General features: G+C 40.6%; 1 protein-coding gene across 3 annotated transcripts; it reads right to left on the bottom strand.

Annotated features, from left to right (window-relative positions):
- Positions 1-653: 653 nt before the first annotated feature.
- LOC120061099 (complement receptor type 2-like) lies at positions 654-17217 on the bottom strand. 3 transcript variants are annotated; one of them, XM_039010646.1, is made up of 13 exons: positions 17085-17217; positions 16689-16781; positions 10058-10243; positions 8854-8950; positions 8283-8356; positions 7990-8172; positions 6832-7008; positions 6461-6571; positions 3082-3111; positions 2854-2895; positions 2291-2336; positions 1653-1727; positions 654-1086 (listed from the first exon to the last, which is right to left on the bottom strand). In XM_039010646.1, the coding sequence occupies exons 2-12, from the start codon at positions 16765-16767 to the stop codon at positions 1667-1669; spliced, it is 1086 nt and encodes a 361-aa protein (XP_038866574.1). In that variant the 5' UTR covers positions 16768-16781; positions 17085-17217; the 3' UTR covers positions 654-1086; positions 1653-1666. The 3 variants fall into 3 exon arrangements, with proteins under 3 accessions (XP_038866574.1, XP_038866575.1, XP_038866576.1); XM_039010647.1 differs by lacking the exon at positions 1653-1727; XM_039010648.1 differs by lacking the exons at positions 1653-1727; positions 2291-2336.
- Positions 17218-25774: the final 8557 nt, after the last annotated feature.

Here is a 25774-nt window from a genome sequence, read left to right as displayed (position 1 = left end):
TAAGTAAGCAGGGGGACACACACACAAAAAAACAATGAAAGAGCTAGCTCTTGCTCTCTTTTGCTTCTCCTTCATTTTTAAAGAAATTAATTTGTTTAAAACTGTTAAATTTTCTATCTCTGAGTCTACTCCCCACATTTTATGCACTGCAGTTGTAGCTTATGCTTTCAGTACTAGATTCCTTCTGATCCTTTGATTGGGTGGACAACATATCAGAGCTCTTGCAGCATGAACTGAGGTTGGTTGACGTCCTCTGGAAGTTGTCATAATTACTGTGTAAGTCTATGAAAGGGGGTGAGAACCATGAGCCTCCTAGGTTTTGTATTGAAGTCAATGTACCCAGAGGACGGAAAGCAGTAGTCCTCAGGCTACACCATTGTGTTGAGGCTTCTGTAGACCTTCATTGCAAAACAGTGTGTTTATATAAATAATTGCATGACGTGAATATATTTAGTATAGTTTTATCTAAAAAGGATTACCTTTGTGTTTTCTTTGTCTCTTACTTACTCCAGGAGTACTACTTACTACTCTAACTACAGGAGATGGTTGTTGGCTGATCAGCAGTCTGATGGCCTTGAGATACAAGCTGTTTTTCAGTATAGAGCCAAATTTTTAAGTTTTAGCTTCACTATCCAAATAAATACACAGGGAAATCTTGTTGGACATTTTAATAAATATGATTTCCTTCAAATTCTTTATTTCAAAGGGTACAAATCTGGCTTTGTGATGCAGGGTTGCCCTAAAGGGGAGAATTGTAACTAAGAATGTTGGCAATGAGATAAAGCAGGCTCAGATAAAGAGTTATTTGTGAAGTACACTGGAAACATAAATTGTTTTTGAATAATCAGGTTTGGCCACTCATTAAGCACAAGCTTCCAAATGAGAGTGAACCAATTCATTCTTCATCATGAGGTTTCTAAACATCACGTAATAGAACTTCCTTTGAAAGGATATGAACCCGGTGTTTGGGAGGGGCTACTACATTCATAAGCAGGAGAGTAGTACATTGAATCACAGCAGCCTGTTCACTGTGACTCCCTTCTCAAGGATGCAAGAGGAGACTAAAGCAGATCAGAAGACTTGGTACTGAAAAGGAAAACAAAAAAATAAAGTTAGACAACCCCAGAAAATACATTTTACATTTATTTCCACACATTCTTTGCTAAAAGAATGGGTGGACCTGTGGAACATAAACGGGATAAATCTGTTGGACTTTGACACATACAATATATATTGAAAAGTATGTGGACACCCCTTCAAATTAGAGGATTTGGCTATTTCATTCATACCTGTTGCGGACAGGTGTATAAAATGGAGCACACAGTCATGCAATCTCCATAAACAAACATTGACAGTAGAATGACCTTACTGAAGAGCTCAGTGATACTCACCCATCAAAATAAAAACATTTAGCATTTCACTGCTACATCATACTCAATCACATCACCCATATTTTGTTATTCTATTTTCTTATTATACAAAGCGAGGTCCATACAAAAATTGCTTGTTGAGATCGGTGTGGAAGAACTTGACTGGCCTGCACAGAGCCCTGACTTCAACCCCATCGAACACCTTTGGGATGAATTGGAACGGCGACATCTTATTATATAAAAATAAATAAAAACGGTGTGCTCAGAAGTCCATCTTCTTACCATGGCCAAGGGTGCTACAACTCTCTGTCTTCAGAGATATTAGTGGCCACATTTCCTGAGTATCCAACTTGAGAGCTGTAACACAAAAGTCGAGCACTGGTCACCATGCCTGTTTTTCTGGGTGACCAGGAGGGCAAACCTAGCGTGGAACTCAGACGTGTTTTGTGCTAACATGCCACTCCTTGCCACATGTCATATGCCAAACGGTTTGCTATATGGCACGGAGTGGAATGTTATGGATACCAGGCTAGGCCAAACCCATTGGCCTCACCAATCCGCCACCCTTGCCTGCCATGTGTGTGACAACCCGTCTGGACCTCTTCAAAGACAGACACACCAACTAGCGCAATGTTTAAGAACACTAGAAGTTTTGACAAAATGGCCATTGCGTTTACTTTGCAGCTCCACTACTGTGGCTGGTGTGTGTATAATGATATTAAACACCAGAAAGCTTGGCAAATATAAAGCATGCAGCATTTAGCTGAAACGGCATTGGTGGCTATGACGGCAGTAAGTACTCAAAAGAACACATGAAACTGAGCAACAGTTGTTTTAGTGAGCGCAAAGAAAAGAGGGAGGAGCCATGACAGGAAACAAGCCTTGATTGGATGTTAGTTAATGAAATGAGATTGACTTACTGTGCTTTATATTTGTAGATTCTAAATAGTATAAGAGAAACAACGACTAGAAAGAAAAAAGGAGAAGTTTAAATCCTTGAGGTATTATTTTGTTTAATATATTAAGTAGTTAATTTTTACTTGGCATAGAGTTTAAAACCACAACATTCCTTCTCCTAATTGTGACCAACATGACAAAAAATAATGGGATGTCAACAGGAAGTGGTATTGTTATAGGTTTGTATGCCAGTAACAATAGCAAATTATTACAAATAACTTAATGTCTGTCCTGCAAGGTAAGGCTTGAACAGAATACTACCATGGTAATAAAAATCCATTGGTGAGCATATGTTAGAAAATGAATGATTGGTAGAGCAACAAGTAAACATTGTTGCATGATGACTAGATTTGAAAACGTTCAACATAAAACCAAACAAATACTGCTTATCCCGTTCGTCTTTATAAGATGGGAATATAGTACAATTCTTGGAACTTGTTTTGGAGAAGATGGTACGACTTGATTTAACAGGTCACCACTGTTACTGTCATTATCCACACCACTTGTAATCTCTATTACAACTTACCAAGTACAGCTAGAACACTCCCTAATATTATCCAAGTGTGGTCTGTAAGAGAAACAAACGAGGGAAGGAAGATACCATCATGAACTTGCAATGAAGATAAATCATCACTAAATAGCCTAAACACTGCTTGAACCATCAAAGAGAACACCGTACAACATGTACGGATGAGAGCTAACTGTTGTATCATCATATACAACACCAATAGATAGCAACTGGGTGACCGCTTACTTTTGGCCTCCGGGGGACCGGGTACGCGATCTGTAACACAAAGAAGAGATATTAAGGTTTGCACATACACACACAATAAATACTTTACTTGAATCAAACAATCAAATGTACAAAAAAAAATGATCCAAACACTTCAAAAGGTCCCTGTAGGCACTCAAGGGTACAGGAAAAGCACCTCCTTCTCCAAACTGCTAGGCTTCCCAGGACCGCTGAAACAGAGCAGTACCTAGCCAACTGCTTTGCCCTAGTTGTCAGGCTCGCAATCTGGAGGCTACACACTGCAAGCCTGTGTATGTGTCAGAGAATGCCAAATATCAACGCCACCAGCTTGCACCTACACCCATTTCCATTCATGTTGCGACAGTCGATGTTCATACTCAGAGAAATTCGGCCAGGTATCCCCGCCCACTAGATGGACTGGGGATGGGTCATGAATGCTCCAATGCTGCTGGTAGACTCGGCCACTGAGTAGGAATTGTTTGAAAGCTGATTTTAGCGTTGTAACAAGCAAAAAAAATATCATCCAAAATGTGTCCAAAATATCATCCAACCTTTACTGCATTAACGATGGCAGTTGTTATGCTAGTAAATAATCATGTTTTACCACAGAGCTGCAGCACTCATGTCTGGTCCTGGCGAGCATACACACACACAGTCTTGCACAGATAACCTTGTGGAGATATACAATTCAGTCCCATTCAAAATCCTATTTTCCTAGCCTGTACCCTTAACCCTAGCTCCTAACCATAATTCTAACCCTAAACCCCCTACAAATAGCATTTGACCTTTTGGGAACCAACTGTCCCCAGTTGGGTCAAATTTTTGTTGGTTTACTATTATTGTGGGGACTTCTGGTCCACACACACACACAGTAGAATGGCCTAACTGAAGAGCTCAGTGACTTTCAACGTGGCACAGTCATAGGATGCCACCTTTCCAACAAATCAGTTCATCAAATCTCTGCCCTGATAGAGCTGCCCCGGTCAACTGTAAGTGCTGTTATTGTGAAGTGGGAACGTCTAGGAGCAACAACGGCTCAGCCGCAAAGTGGTATGCCACACAAGCTCACAGAAAATTACATTACATTTTAGTCATTTAGCAGACGCTCTTATCCAGAGCGACTTACAGTAGAGTGCATACATTTTATTACATTTTTACATACTGAGACAAGGATATCCCTACCGGCCAAACCCTCCCTAACCCGGACGACGCTATGCCAATTGTGCGTCGCCCCACGGATCTCCCGGCTGCGGCCGGCTGCGACAGAGCCTGGGCGCGAACCCAGAGACTCTGGTGGCGCAGCTAGCACTGCGATGCAGTGCCCTGGACCACTGCGCCACCCGGGAGACAAGAACGGGACCGCTGAGTGCTGAAGCGCGTAAAACCATCTGTCCTCGGTTGCAACACTCACTACCGAGTTCCAAACTGCCACTGGAAGTAACGTCAGCACAATAATTGTTCGTCGGGAGTTTCATGAAATGGGTTTCCATGGCCAAGCAGCCACACACAAGCCTAAGATCACCACGCGCAATGCCAAGTGTCGGCTGGAGTGGTGTAAAGCTCGCCACCATTGAACTCCGGAGAAGTGGAAAATAGTTCTCTGGAGTGATGAATCACGAATTTGGGTCTGGTGGATGCCAGGAGAACGCTGGTTGAGAGAATGCCAAGAGAGTGCCAAGCTGTCATCAAATATATTTGTTTAACACTTTTTTGGTTACTACATGATTCCATATGTGTTATTTCATAGTTTTGATGCCTTCACTATTATTCTACAATTTAGAAAATAATAAAGAACCCTGGAATGAGTAGGTGTGTCCAAACTTTAGACTGGTACTGTATACATGGAAGGCTAATGAGGACTTCTTTCACTAAGTTAGTTCTCTGCATCAGACAATATTGTACTTCTAGTTTTATGACAAGTGTGTGTGTGTGTGTGTGTGACAGAGAGAGGCTGGTAATTGTCAACAACCTCTCGGTACTATATCGCAATACTTAGGTGCCGATACGATATGTATTGCGATTCTCAAGATTCCATAGGTATTGCGATTAGATACTGTGATTTTATTGCGATTCAATGTTCCAAACATATTGTTCACCACATGTCTGCTGCAGAGGGACGCCAAAGCCATGACAAAATGAACGTTGAGCCGTCATTGTTTTCAGCACTTTTATTTCAAATTTGCTCCCATTTAAAAAGATGGAAAACAAGCTATGAAGGAGTTTGTGCAGGTTCAGCCAACTAGTGCAAAAATAACATTGCGATTTTGTCAAAAGGGGGTGTTTCGGGGCCTCCCGGGTGGCGCAGTGGTCTAGGGCACTGCATCGCAGTGCTAGCTGCGCCACCAGAGTCTCTGGGTTCGCGCCCAGGCTCTGTCGCAGCCGGCCGCGACCGGGAGGTCCGTGGGGCGACGCACAATTGGGCTAGCGTCGTCCGGGTTAGGGAGGGTTTGGCCGGTAGGGATATCCTTGTCTCATCGCGCTCCAGCGACTCCTGTGGCGGGCCGGGCGCAGTGCGCGCTAACCAAGGGGACCAGGTGCACGGTGTTTCCTCCGACACATTGGTGCGGCTGGCTTCCGGGTTGGAGGCGCGCTGTGTTAAGAAGCAGTGCGGCTTGGTTGGGTTGTGCTTCGGAGGACGCGTGGCTTTCGACCTTCGTCTCTCCCGAGCCCGTACGGGAGTTGTAGCGATGAGACAAGATAGTAATTACTAGCGATTGGATACCACGAAAATTGGGGAGAAAAGGGGAGAAAATTTAAATAAATAAAATAAAATAATAATAATTTAAAAAAGGGGGTGTTTCTACATTCATGTGGATGCTACCATGACTACGGAAAATCCTGAATGAATCGTGAATAATGAGTGAAAAAGTTAAGACGCATAATGCTAACCTCCCGTTATTGTATAATTCCTCACAACTCATTCAGGATTATCCATATAATCAAGGTAGCATCCACATTAATGTAAAAGTGTTTAAAAACATATTCTTATTTACAATAAAAGTGACTCCAAAATGACACAATACATTATTTACCATTCATTTCTATTGGGCACTAAATAATCTGAAACACAACTAAAACAAACAGCAAATGCATCCAACAAATGTGCAGAGTCACAAGCTTGATGTAGTCTTTTCATGCTATGAATATGGGACCAAATACTTTACTTTTTACTACTTTAATATACCTAAGAGAATTTGTCCCAAATAGTTTTGGTCCCCTAAAATGGGAGGACTATGTACAAAAAGCCTGCACTTTAACTGCATAGATATTGTATCATTTCAAAACCAAAACAACAAAAATGTTCACCATCCCAATACTTTTGTAGCTCACTGTAAAATTAGATTAGGATTGTGCCAAGCAGTATCAAAATGTACTCTACCTTGGTTTGTGGTTTTCTTTGTAGCAGTGGTAGTAGCTGTTGTGGTAGTAGCTGTTGTGGTAGTAGTAGTAGTAGTAGTAGTAGTAGGGGGCTTTGTTGTAGTCGGAAGGGCTATAAAGGCATGTAATAGAATTAGGCCAATAACTATTCTTGTCCAGTCTGTCACATCAATTTACTGTTGTTATCCCTCCACATACCATAATGTCTTATCAAAATAGTCTCAATATGTTTATATAAGATAGGGTCAATTCAAAAAGTCTGTTTGCTGACATATTGGTCTTCTGGTCCTAAACACCAAATGACGCACAAAATATCTAAGTTAAAATATAGGCTAAAGTGTGTTAAATAACAAACACCGAAACAAGTCTTACCTTTGCATGTGGGAATAGAAGCTGACCAGCCTCCTATTTCACATGTCAGACTGGCCTCTCCCGTCATCTCATATCCATCGTTGCACTTATACGTCACAAAAGACTTGTGCTTGTAGGGGGGCGAACGACCTTGAATCCTAACGCCATTCTCAACAACAGGAGCAGGACATGAAACCACTGCAGATGTAAACAAAGAGATGTTTATTCTCTATGGTTGTGAAGTAAAGGTGGCCCAAGTCTCTTATTTTTGGGTTTTAGGCTACTTGAAGCAATATAAACACAATGTTGTTATAACCACCTATTTATGTATATTATGCAACTAATCTATTCAATAAATAGGCTAGATTTTTGTGTTGCATCATGATTTTAAGTGTATAGTACACATTAGGGCAGGGCTGCCCAAACCTCTTCCTGGAAATCTACTGTCCTGTAGGTATTCAGTCCAACCCTAATTTAGCATATCTGACTCAGCTAGTTAAGGTCTTGTTGAGCAGCTAATAAGTAGAACCAGGTGTGTTAAATTAGGGTTGGACTGAAAACCCACAGGATGGTAGATCTCCAGGAAGATGGTTGGGCAGCCCTGCATTAGGGTGTCCACTGTTCAGACCACTCCTTAGGCGGTCTCATGGACATCTGTGCCATCAGGCTTGATACTGTGATATTTATACACTTATTTTATCATCTGGACCATGATTGTGTAGTGGACAGGACTGGGTAGGTTCATTTCTAAATGTAATCCGTTACCTGTCCAAAATTGTAATCAGTTACATAACTTTTGACTTACTCAAACGCAGTAATGTAATCTGATTACTTTCCCTTTAAGAGGCATTAGAAGTAGACAAAGGATTCATCAAACGCATTTGGGGTGTCATCATAGTGGTCTCTGACTTGTGGTCAGACTCGCTCAGATGGAACAAACTTAAAAATTGCTCCGTTTTTCAAAGCTGAATTGAATGTCATTGAGAAAACAGAAAGGTGTTGAATCCTTTCTGAAGTCAAATAATCCAAGAAGTAATCTAGTTTTCAAAAGTATCTGTAATCTGATTACAATATCTTATCAGTGTGAACAGTTCATACGAACAGTTCTATGTTTTGTTAACAACCATAATTGTGACTGTTTAAAACAGAAGGGGGTACAAAGGCAAGCTTTCAACGTACTTTTACACTCAGGTGGAGCTGGCTGGAATTCTCCGTCCTTTTCACAGACTATGGATTTAGTTCCAACCAGAGTGAATTCCTTCTCACAGCTATATTCCACAACACTTCTATAGCTGTACTCGTCTTCAGGTGGGATAACAGCTCCACCGTTGACAATGGTGGGGGGCTTTCCACACTTCACCACTGGAGAGTAGAACACAACAGCAGTTATGAACCGTTTTGATCTAGGCACAAGCATAGAACTGTTACAGTTATTGTTATTTTCACTTGACATGCTCCTTCAGATGACTAACCTTCACATACAGGAACTCTGCCATCCCAGCCTCCAACCAAACAGTTCCTTACACCGCTGCCCACAAGTGTATAGCTGAAAAAGTGAATGATTAGACAGTATTTGGAGCATTAATTTTAGGATAGCAAGGGTTACAACAGAGACAACTCTGATCTCAAGCAAGATAGTAAAGGAAGATCATAGGCTAAACATTAAACATTTCCTTCAGCTTTTAGGGAGGGGAAGTTTGATTAAGGCCTACCTGGAAATCATAAAATTAGGCCTACAAATTAACAGCTTTGTGAAGCATGACAGTTGACATGTTAAAGCACTTAGTTCAGCCCATGAAGATAGACTCATCATGGACATTGCTAATATGGCTTCCAGCATTTTAAAATAGCCAACTGGGTGGGGATTGCTATGAGTTGGGAGCCCAGTGAAGAAGAATAAAAATGGACAACTTTAAAACGTAGAGGTCACAGATGCTATAATGGCACAGATACAAAGATGAATGCTCTCTCTATGGATCAGCCCTATGAGAGACACAGAGAGACAGAGACAGAGAGACATGAGGCAAATAGCCTTGCACTGACCCAGTGTCACAGAAAGCAACAGCCCTGGCGCCAAACAGAACCCCCGAGAGATTATATCGGCCGTTTATCACTTCTCCTGGTGAGCCACACGACCTTACTGAAACAACCATAAAGAAAAATAGTCATGTACGGAGGAAATGTAGGCTAGCCTGACCTGTTTTGTGCCAACATCCCACTCCTTGCCACTCTGTTTCATATGCCAAACATGACATGGAGTGGAATGTTGAAACATAACAGGTCCAGATTCCAGGCTAGGCTACTTTTTCAGTGAGTTTTATGAATGGGCAATGAATATCAAGTTGTGAGTGGGTGGGTAAAAACTGTTTAGTGAAAAGCATGAGCTGGTGCATACCCAAAAGAGTTAGAGGAGGTGCTGACTAACGGTGAGTAAACTATAGGATATAAAAATAAATAAGAGAGTTGCACACTGTATACACAAGCTCCCAGTAATTTATTGGGTAAACCACCAACTTTCTGCATCACTGTGCCTTCTTCAGGGTAATATCATGAATGCTTGAACCAGCTTATATAAACAACCAGTGCAATTAATGCAACCATTGACTAGTGAGGAATATGTCATAGTAATTAGGGTGGTGAGGATGAAAAAGTTACTGTTAAAAGACAATAGTTTACAGCATGTTAAATATATTAGGCTATTGTTTTCATCATATTACAACATGATTAGATATTGTACATAGTATTAACATGAAAATGCTTTTACTATTTCATATATATATATATATTTGTTTCCAATTAATTAACCTGAGGTGCGTTCAGTTCGCTTGAACGGTTGCTACATTGCAGAACGGTTTGTGCTGAACATCACGTTTCCCCAAATCGCTCTGGAACAGACTTTGAGGTACATTTGCTCCCGTGTGGCGAGGTGTGGCTTGAAGCAATGAGTGACGTATTTAAAAAGGACAGAGCCACGATGACAAGGCTCCCCAACCCCTCCAGGTTTTTCAACAGGTCGTTCCGTACAGCACCGTTTCCGTTTAATTTAACGCTCAGGAATGTAAACATTTACTGAACGCAGCCCTGGTTCAAGCATTCATGATATTACCCTGAAGAAGGCAGTGATACTGAAACATTGGTGGTTTACCCAATAAATAACTGGGAGCTTATTTATTTTTATTACTAAAAACATTTACAGGAATATGGCCGAACTTTTTAGCACAATAAAAAATACAATTATTGGAATTACATTCGCATGTTAGTGTCACTGTACTCCACACGCCAGCAGTACAGGTGACTAATCGAGACCCTCCTGCACTGACATATCCAGTTGCACACTCAAAAGTTGCTTTTGTTCCATCTCCAAATTTCTCTTGAGTTGATGTAAGAAACATGTTTGACCCTTCTAACGGTATGGGTTTGGAGCAGTCTTGACCTGAAAACAAAGGAGACAAAATTGAATGACCAAGGTGGACAAATACTGGAGACAACACCTTCAAAACCCACATTGTCTCACGTCAGATGGCCTCATTCTAACCCGACACGCAGTTGCCAGGAGCCATGTGTCTAACTAAACGTGGAACTCATGGTGCTTTCAAGACAACTCAGACACTCGAAGGGTTAACATTTACGTACGTGTTTTGCGTAAAGCTTCCCATTGGTCGATTCTGATATTTTCCAAGTGGGAAGCTCTGAGCTCATTTTTCTACAGTGGGTTTCCAAGTCGAAAATGTTAGTTTTGACCTGTCTTGAAAGCAGCATCTCTTAAAAATGTAGATTTTGCTCATTCTCCAAACACTAGTTCTTAGTTTTGAAAATCACGCAGATATAACGCACTGGTTACCAGAGACGGAAGTGGAAGCGAGACACCCCACTCTGTTTTTTTCTGGTTCAATTAAAGGCAAACGAACTAAGTAGATCAGACTCAGTTACCAGTGCATTGGTGTCTATAGGAGACCCACCCCGTTAAGTAGACCAGAATTTCCCCCCAAATGTAAACAGCCTGAGTGAACCATCTTTGCTGGCTCCTACGGAAAGACATGCTTGATCAGCTCCTCTTGCCCCAGCTAGCAGCCTTGTGCTAGCTTGTTTGAATGGCCATTACGGTAGCTAGTTTGCCAGTTTGTTGATGAAGTTGTATGCCACTAAAGATACGGGACTGTTCTAAGAAATCACCATGCATCTGACTGACAACTGGCACTGTCTCACTACTTTGTAACATTTGGCTAACGCGATGACGTCGCAGCTAGAACCGTCAGCTGTGCTGCAGAATTCGGCACACTAATCAGAACATTAACTATAATGAGAACGAATGTGTTATTCGATAGAATTTCAGTACACTATCAGTGTAGACGGCCGTCGCGCAATCTGACGTGAGCCAATGCTTCAAACCATAGATGGTATAAGCAAAGACAGTACAGTATGAAGATATACAGGCTGTACCACAACCGGTCGGGATTGGGAGTGCCATAGTGCGGCGCACAATTGGCCCAGCGTCGTCCGGGTTTTGCCGGTGTAGGCCGTCATTGTAAGTTGTTCTTAACTGACTTGCAAAGTTAAATAAAAGGTTTTAAAAAATGCTATGTCATGGCAACGTTATCTAGCATAGCTCACGCGAAGAAACGCGTCGTCTGGTCTACCAGTCGCGTCGCACTGAACTGCGCATGTCGTCAACTGAAAAGGCACTCCTATTCCATATAAAATTGGTCTTAACAAAAAATGTTAACGTGTCAGTGTCACACGGTTGTAGTAATGACAGGCTCAGCTATATAAAGACATTGGATCGAATCTAGGTTGCCTTTCGAATTTTTCACTTCACAGACTTGCCAAATTTCTAACCCGGTCGAGAAGGGCGTAATTGCAGCTCGCAAGTAAGGGCGTTCCTGCATGTGGGCATTTCTGTACGAACTCCTCTTTATACTTCTATTGGGGGTGCTCCAGTACATAACGTTGGATGCCAACCACTGATAAACCCTGCAGAAGAAGCTAGCTAGGACACCAGTAGACACTGGCCGTGTCCGAATACCCATATTTGCGTCCTAAAATAGGCCACTTGAGTATGCGAAAGAAGAAAGTTTAATTTTATAAAAATATATTTTATATTTGAGATTCAAAGTAACCACTCTTTACCTTGATGACAGCTTTGCACCCACTTGGTATTCTTTCAACCAGCTTCACCTGGAATGCTTTTCCAACAGTCTTGAAGGAGTTCCCACATATGCTGAGCACTTGTTGGCTTTTCCTTCACTCTGCAGTCTAACTCATCCCAAACCATCTCTATTGGGTTGAGGTCAGATGAATGTGGAGGCCAAGTCATCTGATACAGTCTCCATTACTCTCCTTGGTATATAAAAAGGTCCCACAGTTGACAGTGCATGTCAGAGCAAAGACCAAGCAGTGAGGTTGAAGGAATTGTCTGTAGAGCTCCGAGACAGGATTGTGTCGAGGCACAGATCTGGGAAAGTGTACCAACACATTTCTGCAGCATTGAAGGTCCCCAAGAACACAGTGGACTCCATCATTCTTAAATGGAAGAAGTTCTGAACCACCAAGACTCTTCCTAGAGTTGGCCGCCCGGCCAAACTGAGCAAACGGGGTTGAAGGGCCTTGGTCAGGGAGGTGAACAAGAATCCGATGGACACTCTGACAGCTCCTGAGGTCCTTTTTGGAGATGGGAGAACCTTCCAGAAGGACAACAATCTCTGCAGCACTCCACCAATCAGGCCTTTATGGTAGTGGCCAGACGGAAGCCAATCCTCAGTAAAAGGCACATGACAGCCCACTTGGAGTTTGCCAAAAGGGACCTAAAAGGACTCTCAGACCATGAAAAACAAGATTCTCTGGTCTGATGAAACAAAAATGTAAAACTTTGGCCGGAATGCCAAGCGTCACATCTGGAGGAAACCTGGCACTATCCCTATGGTGAAGCATGGTGGTGGCAGCATCATGCTGTGTCAATGTTTTTCAGCGGCAGGGACTGGGAGACTAGTCAGGTTTGAGGGAAAGATGAATGGAGTAAAGTACAGAGAGCCTAGACGAAAACCTGCTCCAGAGCGCTCAGGATCTCAGACTGGGGCGAAGGTTCACCTTCCAACAGGACAACGACCCTAAGCACACAGCCAAGACAACGCAGGAGTGGCTGCGGGACAAGTCTGGATGTCCTTGTGGCCCAGCCAGAGCCTGAACCAGATCGAACAGCTTGAGAGACCTGAAAATATCTGTGCAGCGACGCTCCACACCTACCCTGACAGAGCTTGAGAGGATCTGCAGAGAAGAATGGGAGAAACTCCCCAAGTACAAGTATGCCAAGCTTGTAATGCCATACCCAAGAAGACGCCAGGCTGTATTCGCTACCAAAAGTGCTTCAACAAAGTACTGAGTAAAGTGTCTGAATACTACAAATTTGCACAAACCTGTTTTGCTTTGTCGTCATTGTAAATAAGAATTTGTTCTTAACTGACTTGCCTGGTTAAATATATATATTTAAATACATTATGGGGTATTGTGTGTAGATTGAGGGGGGGGGGGGAACTATTTAATCTATTTTAGAAAAAGGTTAACCTAACAAAATGTGGGAAAAGTAACGGGGATATGCACTGTATGTGTATCCTACTTGAACACAGCGTCCCCACATATCCCACTCCAAATAGCCTGAAGCCACTGGCTTCTTTTCACACCGAGGTAAAGTTGGTTTTATAATCGCACATTCGACATTCAACGGATATTCGCCAAAAGCCATTTGACAATCAATAACTAATTCACCGCTTGTCACAAAATCAAACTAGATATGACTTATTCTATAAATGTCTAGCATAGTTTTACAACCTTTGTTTTGAGAAGAAATTCAAGCTGACTTGATAGAAATACATAACTATGGCATCTATAAAATGCCATTTAAACGGTATAAATCAATAGCGTTTTCACTGATGACATAATCAAACAAGGTATGATTTATTCTATAAATGTCTAGTGTACTTTTACAACCTTTGCTTGGAGTAGAAATTCCAGTTTTGATTTGATAAATACATAAAATCTCAAATATTGCTTTTAAAGACAGAAAAAAATCTATAACTAATTCAGTGATACACAGAAAAGTGACATTATGCATTTATTTGCAATAACTTTAAAGAAATGTTTATTTCAAGTGCAATTTGTTCTATATGAAGTTGTACAATGTTTACAATCTTACATTGTATGCCAAATCAATGTTTGCATTTTTAGTGCAACACATTTTAAAGTAGTTACAAGGCACAACAGTCATTTATTCATGTCTCTAATTTAACAAGAAAGAGGGCCCTTCCAATCATTTTCTACTTTGGCTTTGTTGAAGTTCTTCTTTGTCATCTCCAGACAAGCTGAACGGTACCATCTCCTGAGGTAATAGATTCAACTGTTCAACACTTAAAGCCAAATATTTTATACCCTGGGTATTTCTAGAACACATTCTGGAAAGTCTATAGATTGAGTTGTCACTTTATTAGGTACAACCCCCTTTGCATTTGGAACAGCGTGAATTCAAAACTGTTGATGAAACTGGGAAAGGAGCTAGACTGTTCACGTTATGTCCAGTTGAAGTTTATTACAGTCAGTACACGTTTTGGAACTTTTCTGACTTACAAAAGACCATCAGACTGTGCTGTCATTTTGCACATTCTAAAGTTCTTACAGTAACAGAATACCTGAATACTTCTCTGCATGCTTTAGTGTCTAGCAAGCCAAGACCACGGGACTTGGTGTATGTAGGAGCAATTTATTTTTGTGAATAGGGTGGTGAACATAATAAAGTGGCGAGTCTAGATATCACAAACAACTCCTTTTGAGCAGTGTCCTTCTGTTATACGTTTGATCAATGGGTATAATGGTAAATCTGATCCCCAAGGTCCTCATAGGCTCACTTGGATATTTAGAGTTGGAGGTAAAGAAAAAAAGATGAAACTAGGACATTAAAACACTGGCAGAATTCTTTCATCTACATAAAATATGTCTTTTAAAGTATAAATACCTTTCTAAGACCACTGTCTTTCTGGATGTTTTAAAAGGTTTGCAAATAGTTCTTTCTGCAAGGAAATTGAATCGAAAGGGATATGGTAATACCTATGTAGGTGACGTAGTTTCTCTACTGGTATAATGGGTATAAATGTGTGGTAGTTGCACACCTTCCTGCTGAATTATGTAGAGCTGATTTGGGGGGTCAGTTTGCGCTGTTCTGTGAAGGGAGTAGTACACAGCGTTGTACGAGATCTTCAGTTTCTTGGCAATTTCTCGCATGGAATAGCCTTCATTTCAAGAATAGACAAGAATAGACTGACGAGTTTCGGAAGAAGTGCTTTATTTCTGGCCATTTTGAGCCTATAATCGAACCCACAAATGCTGATGCTCCAGATACTCAACTGGTCTAAAAGCCCGTTTTATTGCTTCTTTAAATCAGAACAACAGTTTAAATGTGCTAACATAATTGCAAAGGGTTTTCTAATGATCAATGAGCCTTTTAAAATTATAAACTTGGATTAGCTAACACAACGTGCCATTGGAACACAGGAGTAATGGTTCCTGATAACGGGCCTCTGTACGCCTATGTAGATATTCCATAAAAACTCAGCTGTATCGAGCTACAATAGTCATTTACAACATTAGCAATGTCTACACTGTATTTCTAATCAATTTGATGTTATTTTAAAGGGACAATTTTGTTGCTTTTCTTTCACAAACAAGGACATTTCTAAGTGACCCCAAACTTTTGAACTGTAGTGTATGTTATGGTTCACTCTTAGTTTTCCTTATCTCCACTGTGGAATGTCCATGTTGATCCTATTGGTTGTCTTGGTCCTCTTGATCCACCAACCGGTCTTCTTTGTTAGTCAGGCCTGACACCTTCATCCTGTAGTTTTTTTCCTGTAATCTAATTTAATATGACTTAAGATGCCAAATGTTATGGCCAGGCCCCTTCTAATAGGGTATAGCAGACTCGTTAGAACTTTGACCACATGCCCTCTAGACGGACTACATGCCCTCTATCAAAAACTGTTGTTTACACAAAACAAAAGGTTGTAAAAGTATGCTAGACGCTTATAGAATAAATCCTACATAGTTTAATTTTTCTGTAATAATCTGTGAAAACGTTATTGATGTATATAGCTTTAAAATTTGCATTTTATAGATGGTATGTATTTCTATCAAATCAGAACTCAAAACAAAGGTTGTAAAAGTATGCTAGACATTTATAGAATAAATCCTACATAGTTTGATGTTTGTGACAAACGGTGAATTAGTTAATGATTTATACAGCTTTAATTGCATTTTAAAGATTTGCATTTCCATCAAATCAAAACTGGAATTTTTATTCAAAACAGGTTGTTTGTAAAATGTCATTTATAGACTAAACCATATCTATTTTTATGTTTGTGACAATCAATGAATTAGTTATTGATTTTTACCATTTAAAATGGATTTTGGCTAATGTATGTTGAATGTCCGAATCTAAAAACAACTTTACCTCGGGTCTTTCCATTGGCTCTATTTCCCTGCATGGAAGCATTGCAAACCATCGGTTTGGATTTTTGACCTGGCTTCATGTACTCCTGAACAACACTGCAGCCTATCGACATGTGTTATTTCTGTATAACAAAAATAAATAATCGACGACGACCAAGTTGCCGATTTTACAATGGGGGTCAATAGGAAACTAATGTTGGTTTCCCCCAATTTGTATCCCAACTTTTCTCATTACCTTCTCAAACCCTGGCCTGGTCTATTTGACAAGCGTTCCCGGAAGACTCGGAGTGTTGCGCCTCTGGGTTTAGAAACTATGTGGTACACGCTTCAAACCAATGAATGAAAACATGCACTCGGAGAAATAGAGTTCTGCTTCTAGATGACCCTACCTTGAACAGTGAGAACCATGAAGGCAAGGTGGACCATCCAGATTGTCAAGGGCCAACAGACGTCTTTAGAGGGCTGCATGACGTCTTCGTTTCCTGTAACAAGAAGCAGCAGCATACGGTTTCCTGGATTGGTTGGTTTGCTTGATAATCTGTACTGTAAAGTTTGATCCCCTCTTATACGGATTAATTTTTCTCAATATCCACTTGTTGTAATCACACTGTGTTAATAATAAAATACAGGCACAACTAAGTTAGCTAGCTGGTACTGGAGACTGCGAGCTAGCTAGCATGGCTAATTAACGTTAGCTAGCTACTGTGTTTGCGTACATCGCACTTTCTTCTATAACAATGTCCAATAATGATCAGTTTTAGTATTAGGAAAACTCATAGTCTTACCTTATTGTTCAAGTAGTCTAGCTACGACTTCTTCAACTGGCAACTCTGTCTGCCTGTTTCGCAACAGCAAATTAACGTTTATTTTGCGAACTTCCTGGGTGGCAGCGGTCTTGAAGCTAGTGAGAATAGTGGAATTTGCAGTTTGCCTTCAAAATAAAAGTTCCCCATGTAAACTAATCCAAAGAGTGGAATAATGGCATATTTGGACTAAATAATGCTAAACAAGGTTGTAATGGTGTTACATAACTTAAAAATAAAATACAATAATGAATTATATTTACAATAAATACAAACAGTCGAAATCCCACTGTGGATGTATTAGATCAGGGGTCTCAATTTGTCTATCACTGTGTGTAGCCAATTAATGTGATAACCATCTTGAGAGATGACAGAAATACTTTCCCAGAAACCTTCTCAATTAAACGTTAACTGCAAAGTAGGTTTACATGGCAGAAGTAGTGTATATCATGAGTAAGTATGTTATTTATATATATTATTTGTCATTTGCTAACTTAGCCATGAAATGAGCAATGGCTCTGTACTACTGCTGCTATCAACACATTAGATGGCACATTCCTCACTAGCTAGATGCCCAATTAAAGGGGAATTATACAAAAATAAAACATTTCTTTCATCCCCCCATCCCTGAAAAAGGTATTCAGATTTAAGCATTGACATGGACCCTCCGAGTTGTTTTAACCATTATTCTACCAGGTATATTGCCAGAAAATATAGTGCACGACTTTCTATTGTACACTAAGTACCTGGGGAAGAGTTGCAGGGAAGAGAAGAATGTGCCTATTTGAAAGCTAGTTTTGTAGCTCACAACATGTAAAAAAAAACTATTTTTAAGTAGCTCATTCTAGAAAAGTTTGGAGACCGCTGTATTAGACAGACTGGACTGCATAATTGCATTGGGTGCATACATATGCACCGTTACCCAATTTCCAGCAGTGGAAAAAGTCTCCAACTATCATACTTGAGTAAAAGTAAAGATACCTTAATAGAAAATGGCTCAAATAAAAGTCACCCAGTAAAATTCTACTTGAGTAAAAGTATAAGGTTTAAAAAAAAAAAAAAAAATAGGCGTCTAATGTTTGCTTCACATTTAGTCCAGTCTGGTCCAGCCTTGATTTGGCCCAAACATAGATGTCTATAAATTACATATTTTCAACTTTCATTGAGAAATGAAAATTTACCTGATTTCAATGTCCGGAAAATACATATTTTCACCTTTCATTCAGAACCTAAATCGAACTTCAACGTCTGGAAAAATACATATTTTAGACATATTTTCAGCGTAATTTTTGTTTACTGGGACTATTCTTGTAGGCAGTGACGGATTTAGGTATAGGCAACATAGGCAGCCGCCCGGGGCGGCCGCACTATTTTTTTTGTAATGGTGACATTGATATCAGGTCACCATGTGGGACTGTGGGTCAATTAACCTTGTCGGAGTGTGTGCCCTGATTCTAGTTTGTGAGCTAGGCAGGCTACTGCCTGGGAAGGTCTCCCACTCAGAAGTATGAGATGGGGAGGGGGTAGGTTGACCTCAGGTCTCCCCACTGGAAGCCCGAGTTAGGGGGAGCGGGGGAATCTATCAAATAGCGCACCTCTAACTTTGTACAGTACTAATGCAATTAGTCAAATCAGTCACACTACGAAATGCTACCAAATAAACCACAATTCATTCATAATACTGTGAATATATAGTTTCACAGACATATTGTTGCATTTTTTTTTGGTTTGTGCGAAATCGTTAAGAATAATATAAAACCAGTCTGCACACCACCAAGGTGAATTGGTTTAATCTTGACTTGGTTGACAGTGTTGGGGGATGGGTAATGTATTGATGCTCCAGTGCCAAATCAACACAAATGGATAAGAAAAGATCTAAGCCATCAGGTGCCGAGTTTAGGAAAAAGAGGAAAGAAGAAGAGGAGAAACGCGAAAAAGATAAAGGTATGCAGCTATGTCATCTCTTTATGAGTATAATATTATGCATTTAATGAAATAGGCTAGTGTAACAGGGTTGGTTATGTTTCCACTTGCCTCTAAAGAAATGTGTATTTAATGTTCAAGCATTCTTATTGGTTAGTTCAACTCTGATGACAATAAGGTGTGTTGTGATTGGCCCCGCTTGCAGATAGGGGGAGATCGCGAACGTCAGGTCTTCCCAGTAGGAAAATGTGATGCAAGGGGTAGGTCACGTTCTGAATACTGTTTTCTATTTTCTATTTTCCAATGTGTACAAGTTTGCTGTACATTACTGATTTATACATGTGTGGGTATATGGTACCTGTTAAGGATTGAGGGGCTTTCTGGGATGTGCTTTGGCATATGATTGCTGTAAATAAGTGTGTTAGCTAGCATACACCGATGTCATGGTCACATAAGCCACTGCTGACACAGTTGTCTTCATGCTACAGATTTTGCCATCGACAGCCATCAATACTGTTAAGCCCTGCACAACTAACGTGCTGTTTCCCATTTAACAACAGGTATTTACACATGTTATATTTTGTATTGTATTTTGTTCGCCCAGTAGGAAAATGCAATGTAACAGTTTAAATTTTACGTCTGTCCCCTCGCCCATACCCAGGTGCGAACCAGGGACCCTCTGCACACATCAACAACTGACACCCACGAAGCATCGTTACCCATCGCTCCACAAAGACCGCGGCCCAAGGGGAACCACTACTTCAAGTCTCAGAGCAAGTGACGTCACCGACTGAAAGGCTGCTAGCGCGCACCACCGATACCTAGCTAGCCATTTCACATCGGTTACATTCACCCCCCTTTCGACCTCCTCCTTTTCCGCAGCAACCAGTGATCCGGGTCACGGCACCAATGTAACAGTTTAAATTTTAAGTCCGTCCCCTCCCCCATACCCAGGCGCGAACCTGGGACCCTCTGCACACATCAACAACTGACACCCACGAAGCATCGTTACCCATCGCTCCACAAAGACCGCGGCCCAAGGGGAACCACTACTTCAAGTCTCAGAGCAAGTGACGTCACCGACTGAAAGGCTGCTAGCGCGCACCACCGCTACCTAGCTAGCCATTTCACATCGGTTACACTAGTATAACACTGATGTTTGTTAGCCTATGTTGCTTGCTATGCAATTACACATAGTGCGACAATATTCCGTTTTCTGTCCAACATGCTACATAACCTGTTGAGGACAGAGGGCGCTGTTTTCACTTTGGGGGAAAATCGTGCCCAATTTAAACGGCCTCGTACTCAATTCTTGCTCGTACAATATGCATATTATTATTACTATTGGATAGAAAACACTCTCTAGTTTCTAAAACCGTTTGAATTATATCTGTGAGTAAAACAGAACTCCTTTTGCAGCAAACTTCCTGACAGGAAGTGGAAAATCTGAAATCGATGCACTGTTCTAGGGGCTGCCTATTAAAGTCCTTGATATTTATTAGTTTAGATGCACTTCATACGTCTTCCACTAGATGTCGACAAGCAGTGAGAGAAGAAATTGAGTGTGTAACTTGATCTGGGCTCGAATTATAGCTCTTGGCATGACGTGTCACCAGTTTCCTGTTTTCTGGAGAGCGCGAGGAGGGACCTGGATTTGCCTTCTGATAAGCTGACGTTATGGACGACTAATATCTCCGGCTTTGATTTTATTTGATACATGTGACAATATCATCGTAAAGTATGTTTTTTCAATATAGTTTAATCAGATTATTGAAATTTTTTCGGGAGTTTTGCCGTGTTCCGTTCTCTTCCGTTTGTTGACGATGGAGAGATTCGTGCCACTTGGCAAGTGTGCTTGCTAAATCGAGAGGGAAAAAGGCCGTTCTAAAACCAAACAACGATTGTTCCCGACAAAGGACCCCTTGTACAACATTCTGATGGAAGATCAGCAAAAGTAGGACCCATTCTATGATGTTATTTCATATATCTGTCGTACATGTGAACTAGTCGTTTGCGCCCAGCTTTTGGGTACTCTCTCGCTATACCTAAGCTGGATGTCGTAATGAAGTTATTTTTAGAATTCTAACACGGCGATTGCATTAAGAACTAGTGTATCTATCATTTCCTATACAACATGTATTTTTTAGTTATGTTTATGAATAGTTATTTGGTCAGAATATGTGTGTCAGAAAAAGTGTCAGAAAAATATCCGGACGTTGTGGGAAAAAGATGCTACGTTAGCACAACGTTAGCACAATGTATAACCACTGATTTCAGCTCTAAATATGCACATTTTCGAACAAAACATAAGTGTATGTATAACCTGATGTTATAGGACTGTCATCTGATGAAGCTTATCAAGGTTAGTCAAAATTATATATCTTGCTGGTTTATTCGCTATCGCTAACGTGCCTATTGCTATCGCTAACGTGCCTTGATGAATGAATGCGGTAGTGTGGTAGGCTATTGTAGTAAGCTAATATAATGCTATATTGTGTTTTCGCTGTAAAACACTTAAAAAATCGGAAATATTGGCTGGATTCACAAGATGTTTGTCTTTAATTTGCTGTACACCATCGATTTTTCAGAAATGTTTTATGATGAGTATTTAGGTATTTAACGTTGGTGTCTGTAATTATTCTGTCTGCTTTCGGTGCAATTTCTGATTGTAGCTGCAATGTAAACTATGATTTATACCTGAAATATGCAAATTTTTCGAACAAAACATAGATTTATTGAATAACATGTTATAAGACTGTCATCTGATGAAGTTGTTTGTTGGTTAGTTTGGTTGGTTCTTGGTTAGTTAGGTTGGCTTTGTGCATGCTACCTGTGCTGTGAAAAATGTCTGTCCTTTTTTGTATTTGGTGGTGAGCATAACATAAATATATGTCGTGTTTTCGCTGTAAAACATTTTAAAAATCGGACATGTTGACTGGATTCACAAGATGTGTATCTTTCATTTGCTGTATTGGACTTGTTAATGTGTGAAAGTTAAATATTTCTAAAAAATATATTTTGAATTTCGCGCTCTGCCTTTTCAGTGGAATGTGGGAGGAGGGCCAGAGCCAGACAGGATAACATTGGATATAATTTCACAGTTTCATCATGATAATGTGTGTAGTCCGCAGCAAAATGATTACAACCTAACTAGCACATTATTGATTTGGTTAACTTTTATTGAGGTGACAAAGGTTTTCTGTGATTGTATTGACTAAGTCCTGAGCTCAGTAAGGAGAATTTCCAATGCTGTAGGCTAACTTAAAATACGTCCATATTATGCTGCTATTTTGTATCTTTTGTGATATATTGAGTCTTTTGTGGTGAATAAAAATTACAGTTAGTGCAGAATGGTCTTTTGGGGGGGGCTGCCACTGCTTGTAGGCGCTGCAATTTCTTTTTTTTTTGCGCAGGAGGAAGGCAGGTCTGGGCTTCGCCCACTGAACGACACACCGAATGACGAATTTCGGTGTATTGATATGACATTTCGCTTAGTCTCAATCTCAGTATTTCCCAACCTACGTTTTTGTGGGCATGTATATGGTTGTCCTTGTTCGGAGGAGTCTTTCAGTAATGTTCCTATCAGCTGATTCATTGCTAAATATACGAGCTGACACAGTACATCTCTGGTAGGTAGAAACTATGAAAGATAACACATTTTCGCGCTTGATGACAAATGTGAGTGAAAAACAGACCATAAAAAATGTGTGCCTTGAGAAGTTCTGATATTAGTGTGTGTTGGTCATTCGAAATAAACAACACTATCAGGCAAGTTTGTATGTAGTGGGGCGGTGTCTGCATTTGCTATGAATGCCTGACTTTGTGATTCACTATGAGCTGACGAATACACAGGAAGTCGAAACTTCCCGATGAAAATACGTCAAATGAAAATGTGCTCGTTCTAGCTTGTGGTTTGGATAATGTTTATAACGTTTATGATAAACGCAGTGGTGTAAAAAGTATCCAATTTTCATACTTGAGTAAAAGTAAAGATACCTAGATAGCTAGAAAATGACTCAAGTAAAAGTGAAAGTCACCCAGTAAAATCCTACTTGAGTAAAAGTGTAAAAGTATTTGGTTTTAAATGTACTCAAGTATCAAAAGTAAATGTAATTGCTAAAATATACTAAAGTATCAAAAGTAAAAGTATAAATCATTTCAAATTCCTTATATCAAGAAAACCAGATGGCACCATTTTATAGTTTTTATTTATTTACGGATAGCCAGGGGAACGCTCTCACCCTCGGAGAGAATATACAAATGAAGCATGTGTTTAGGAAAGATAAGAGGCAGTAGGGATGTTCTCTTGATAAGTGTGTGAATTAGACCATTTTCCTGTCAAAATGTAACGAGTACTTTTGGGTTTCAGGGAAAATGTATGGAGTACATCACTTTCATTAGGAATGTATTAAAGTAAAAGTATAAAGTTGTCAAAAATATAAATAGTAAAGTACAGATACCTAAAAAAAACGACTTAAGTAGTACTTTCAAGTATTTTTTAGTTAAGTCATTTACATCACTGCAAAAACGTAATGTTGTTAATATAGTAGTGACTATATTCCGTGGGAGATTCAGGGTGAAATTCCCTTCTAAAACCAAGATATGGTCACTATGCAGGGTTCTCCCCAAATAAGAGGGGCGTTGCACTACCTTGTCGGCTTGGCTGCGCCACTATGTAAAGAATTCAGAGTAAATTACTTAGTAATACTTAGTAATGATAGAGTAACTACACTATATATAAAAAATAATGTGGACACCCCTTCAAATTAGTGGATTTGGCTACTTCAGTCACACCCGTTGCTGACCGGTGTATAAAATTGCCATGCAATCTCCACAGACAAACATTGGCAGTAGAATGGCCTTACTAAAGAACTCACAGAACGGGACCGTCGAGTGCTGAAGCGCGTAGCGCGTATTAATTGTCTGTCCTCGGTTGCAACACTCACTACCGACTTCTAAACTGCCTCTGGAAGCAACGTCAGCACAATAACTGTTTGTCGGGAACTTCATGAAATGGGTTTCCATGGCCGAGCAGCATCTCACAAGCCTAAGATCACCAATGCCAAGCATAATCTGGAATGGTGTAAAGATCGCCACCATTGGACTCTGGAGCGGTGGAAACGCGTTCTCTGGAGTGATGAATCACACTTCACCATCTGGCAGTCCGACGGATGAATCTGGGTTTGGCGGATGCCAGGAGAATGCTACCTGCTCCAATGCATAGTGCCAGCTGTAAAGTTTGGTGGAGGAGGAATAATGGTCTGGGAATGTTTTTCATGGTTCGGGCTAGGCCTCTTAACTCTACAGCATACAATTACATTCTAGACGATACTGTGCTACCAACTTTGTGACAAGAGTTTGGGAAAGGCCCTTTCCTGGTTCAGCATGACAATGTCCCCGTGCACAAAGCGAGGTCCATACAGAAGTGGCTTGTCGAGATCGGTGTGGAAGAACTTCTGTTCATGGCCTCCCGAGTGGCGCAGCAGTCTAAGGCACTGCGTCTCAGTGCAAGTGCTTTTGTTCTCAGAGTTGTAAATGCAAGCAGAGCAGAAACTGGCTACTGTTTAGTTGAGTGATCTAGCTGGCAAGGTAACTGCTGTTTGACAACAACAAAAAAGTGTATTCCCAGTGCTGAGCTAGTAGTGTAACTGACATGTTACATTAGCTAATATTTCATCCCCTCTTGACTTAGGTGAATGACCTGCAGTGGCGGTTCTAGCTTATATGGCTCCCTGGGCGAACTACCCCCCCCCCCTTTAGCCGCCCCCAACAAAAAAAGCACCATTCTGCACTAACTGTAATTTTTATTCCGACATTTGGAACAACACAAATAAATAATCATAACATTTAAAACTATATATATATATATACAAAAATAAGACTCATAAATAAAATAAAAAGAAGTAACAAAGACAAATAGAAACAAATTTAAGTATATAAATACAAATAAAAAAAGAGAATCTAATTATTACACTATTACCCTATTGCTAACAAAAAACACACAAATAAAACAAAATTGCACAAATCCTATATCACACAAATAGAATAACACACTTAGAAAGAAGAGAACCTGATTATTACACTATTGCACTTCAAACAAAAAACACACAAACTAAATTGCAAAACTAATTGCATTAGTACTGTACAAAGTAAGAGGTGCGCTATTTGATAGAGTCATCCACTCCCCCTACCTCAGGCTTCCAGTGGGGAGACCTGAGGTCAACCTAACCCCGCCCCCTCCCCATCTCGTACTTCTGAGTGGGAGACCTACCCAGGCAATAGCCTGCCTAGCTCACAAACTACAATCAGGGTGTAACGGCTGTCGTCTTCCTCCTCGTCTGAGGAGGAGAAGTTTGAAGGATCAGAGGACCAATGTGCAGCGTGGTAATTGTTCATCTTATTTAATGGAAGTGAACAACTCAAAATACAAAACCACAAAGTGAAAACCGAAACAGTTCTATCTGGTGCAGACACACAAAGACTGAAAACAACCACCCACAAAACCCAACAGAAAACAGGCTACCTAAATATGGTTCCCAATCAGGGACAACGATTGACAGCTGCCTCTGATTGAGAACCATATCAGGCCAAACACAGAAAACCAACACAGAAATAGAAAACATTAGATTACCCACCCAACTCACGCCCAGACCAACTAAAACAAAAGACAAAACAAAGGAACTAAGGTCAGAACGTGACAGTACCCCCATCCCCCCCCCCCCCCCCCCCCCCCCCAAGGTGCGGACTCC

This window comes from Salvelinus namaycush, chromosome 16, assembly GCF_016432855.1.
Source record: "Salvelinus namaycush isolate Seneca chromosome 16, SaNama_1.0, whole genome shotgun sequence".
Classification (NCBI taxonomy): Eukaryota; Metazoa; Chordata; class Actinopteri; order Salmoniformes; family Salmonidae; genus Salvelinus; species Salvelinus namaycush.
This window is presented reverse-complemented; position numbering and strand designations above follow the sequence as displayed.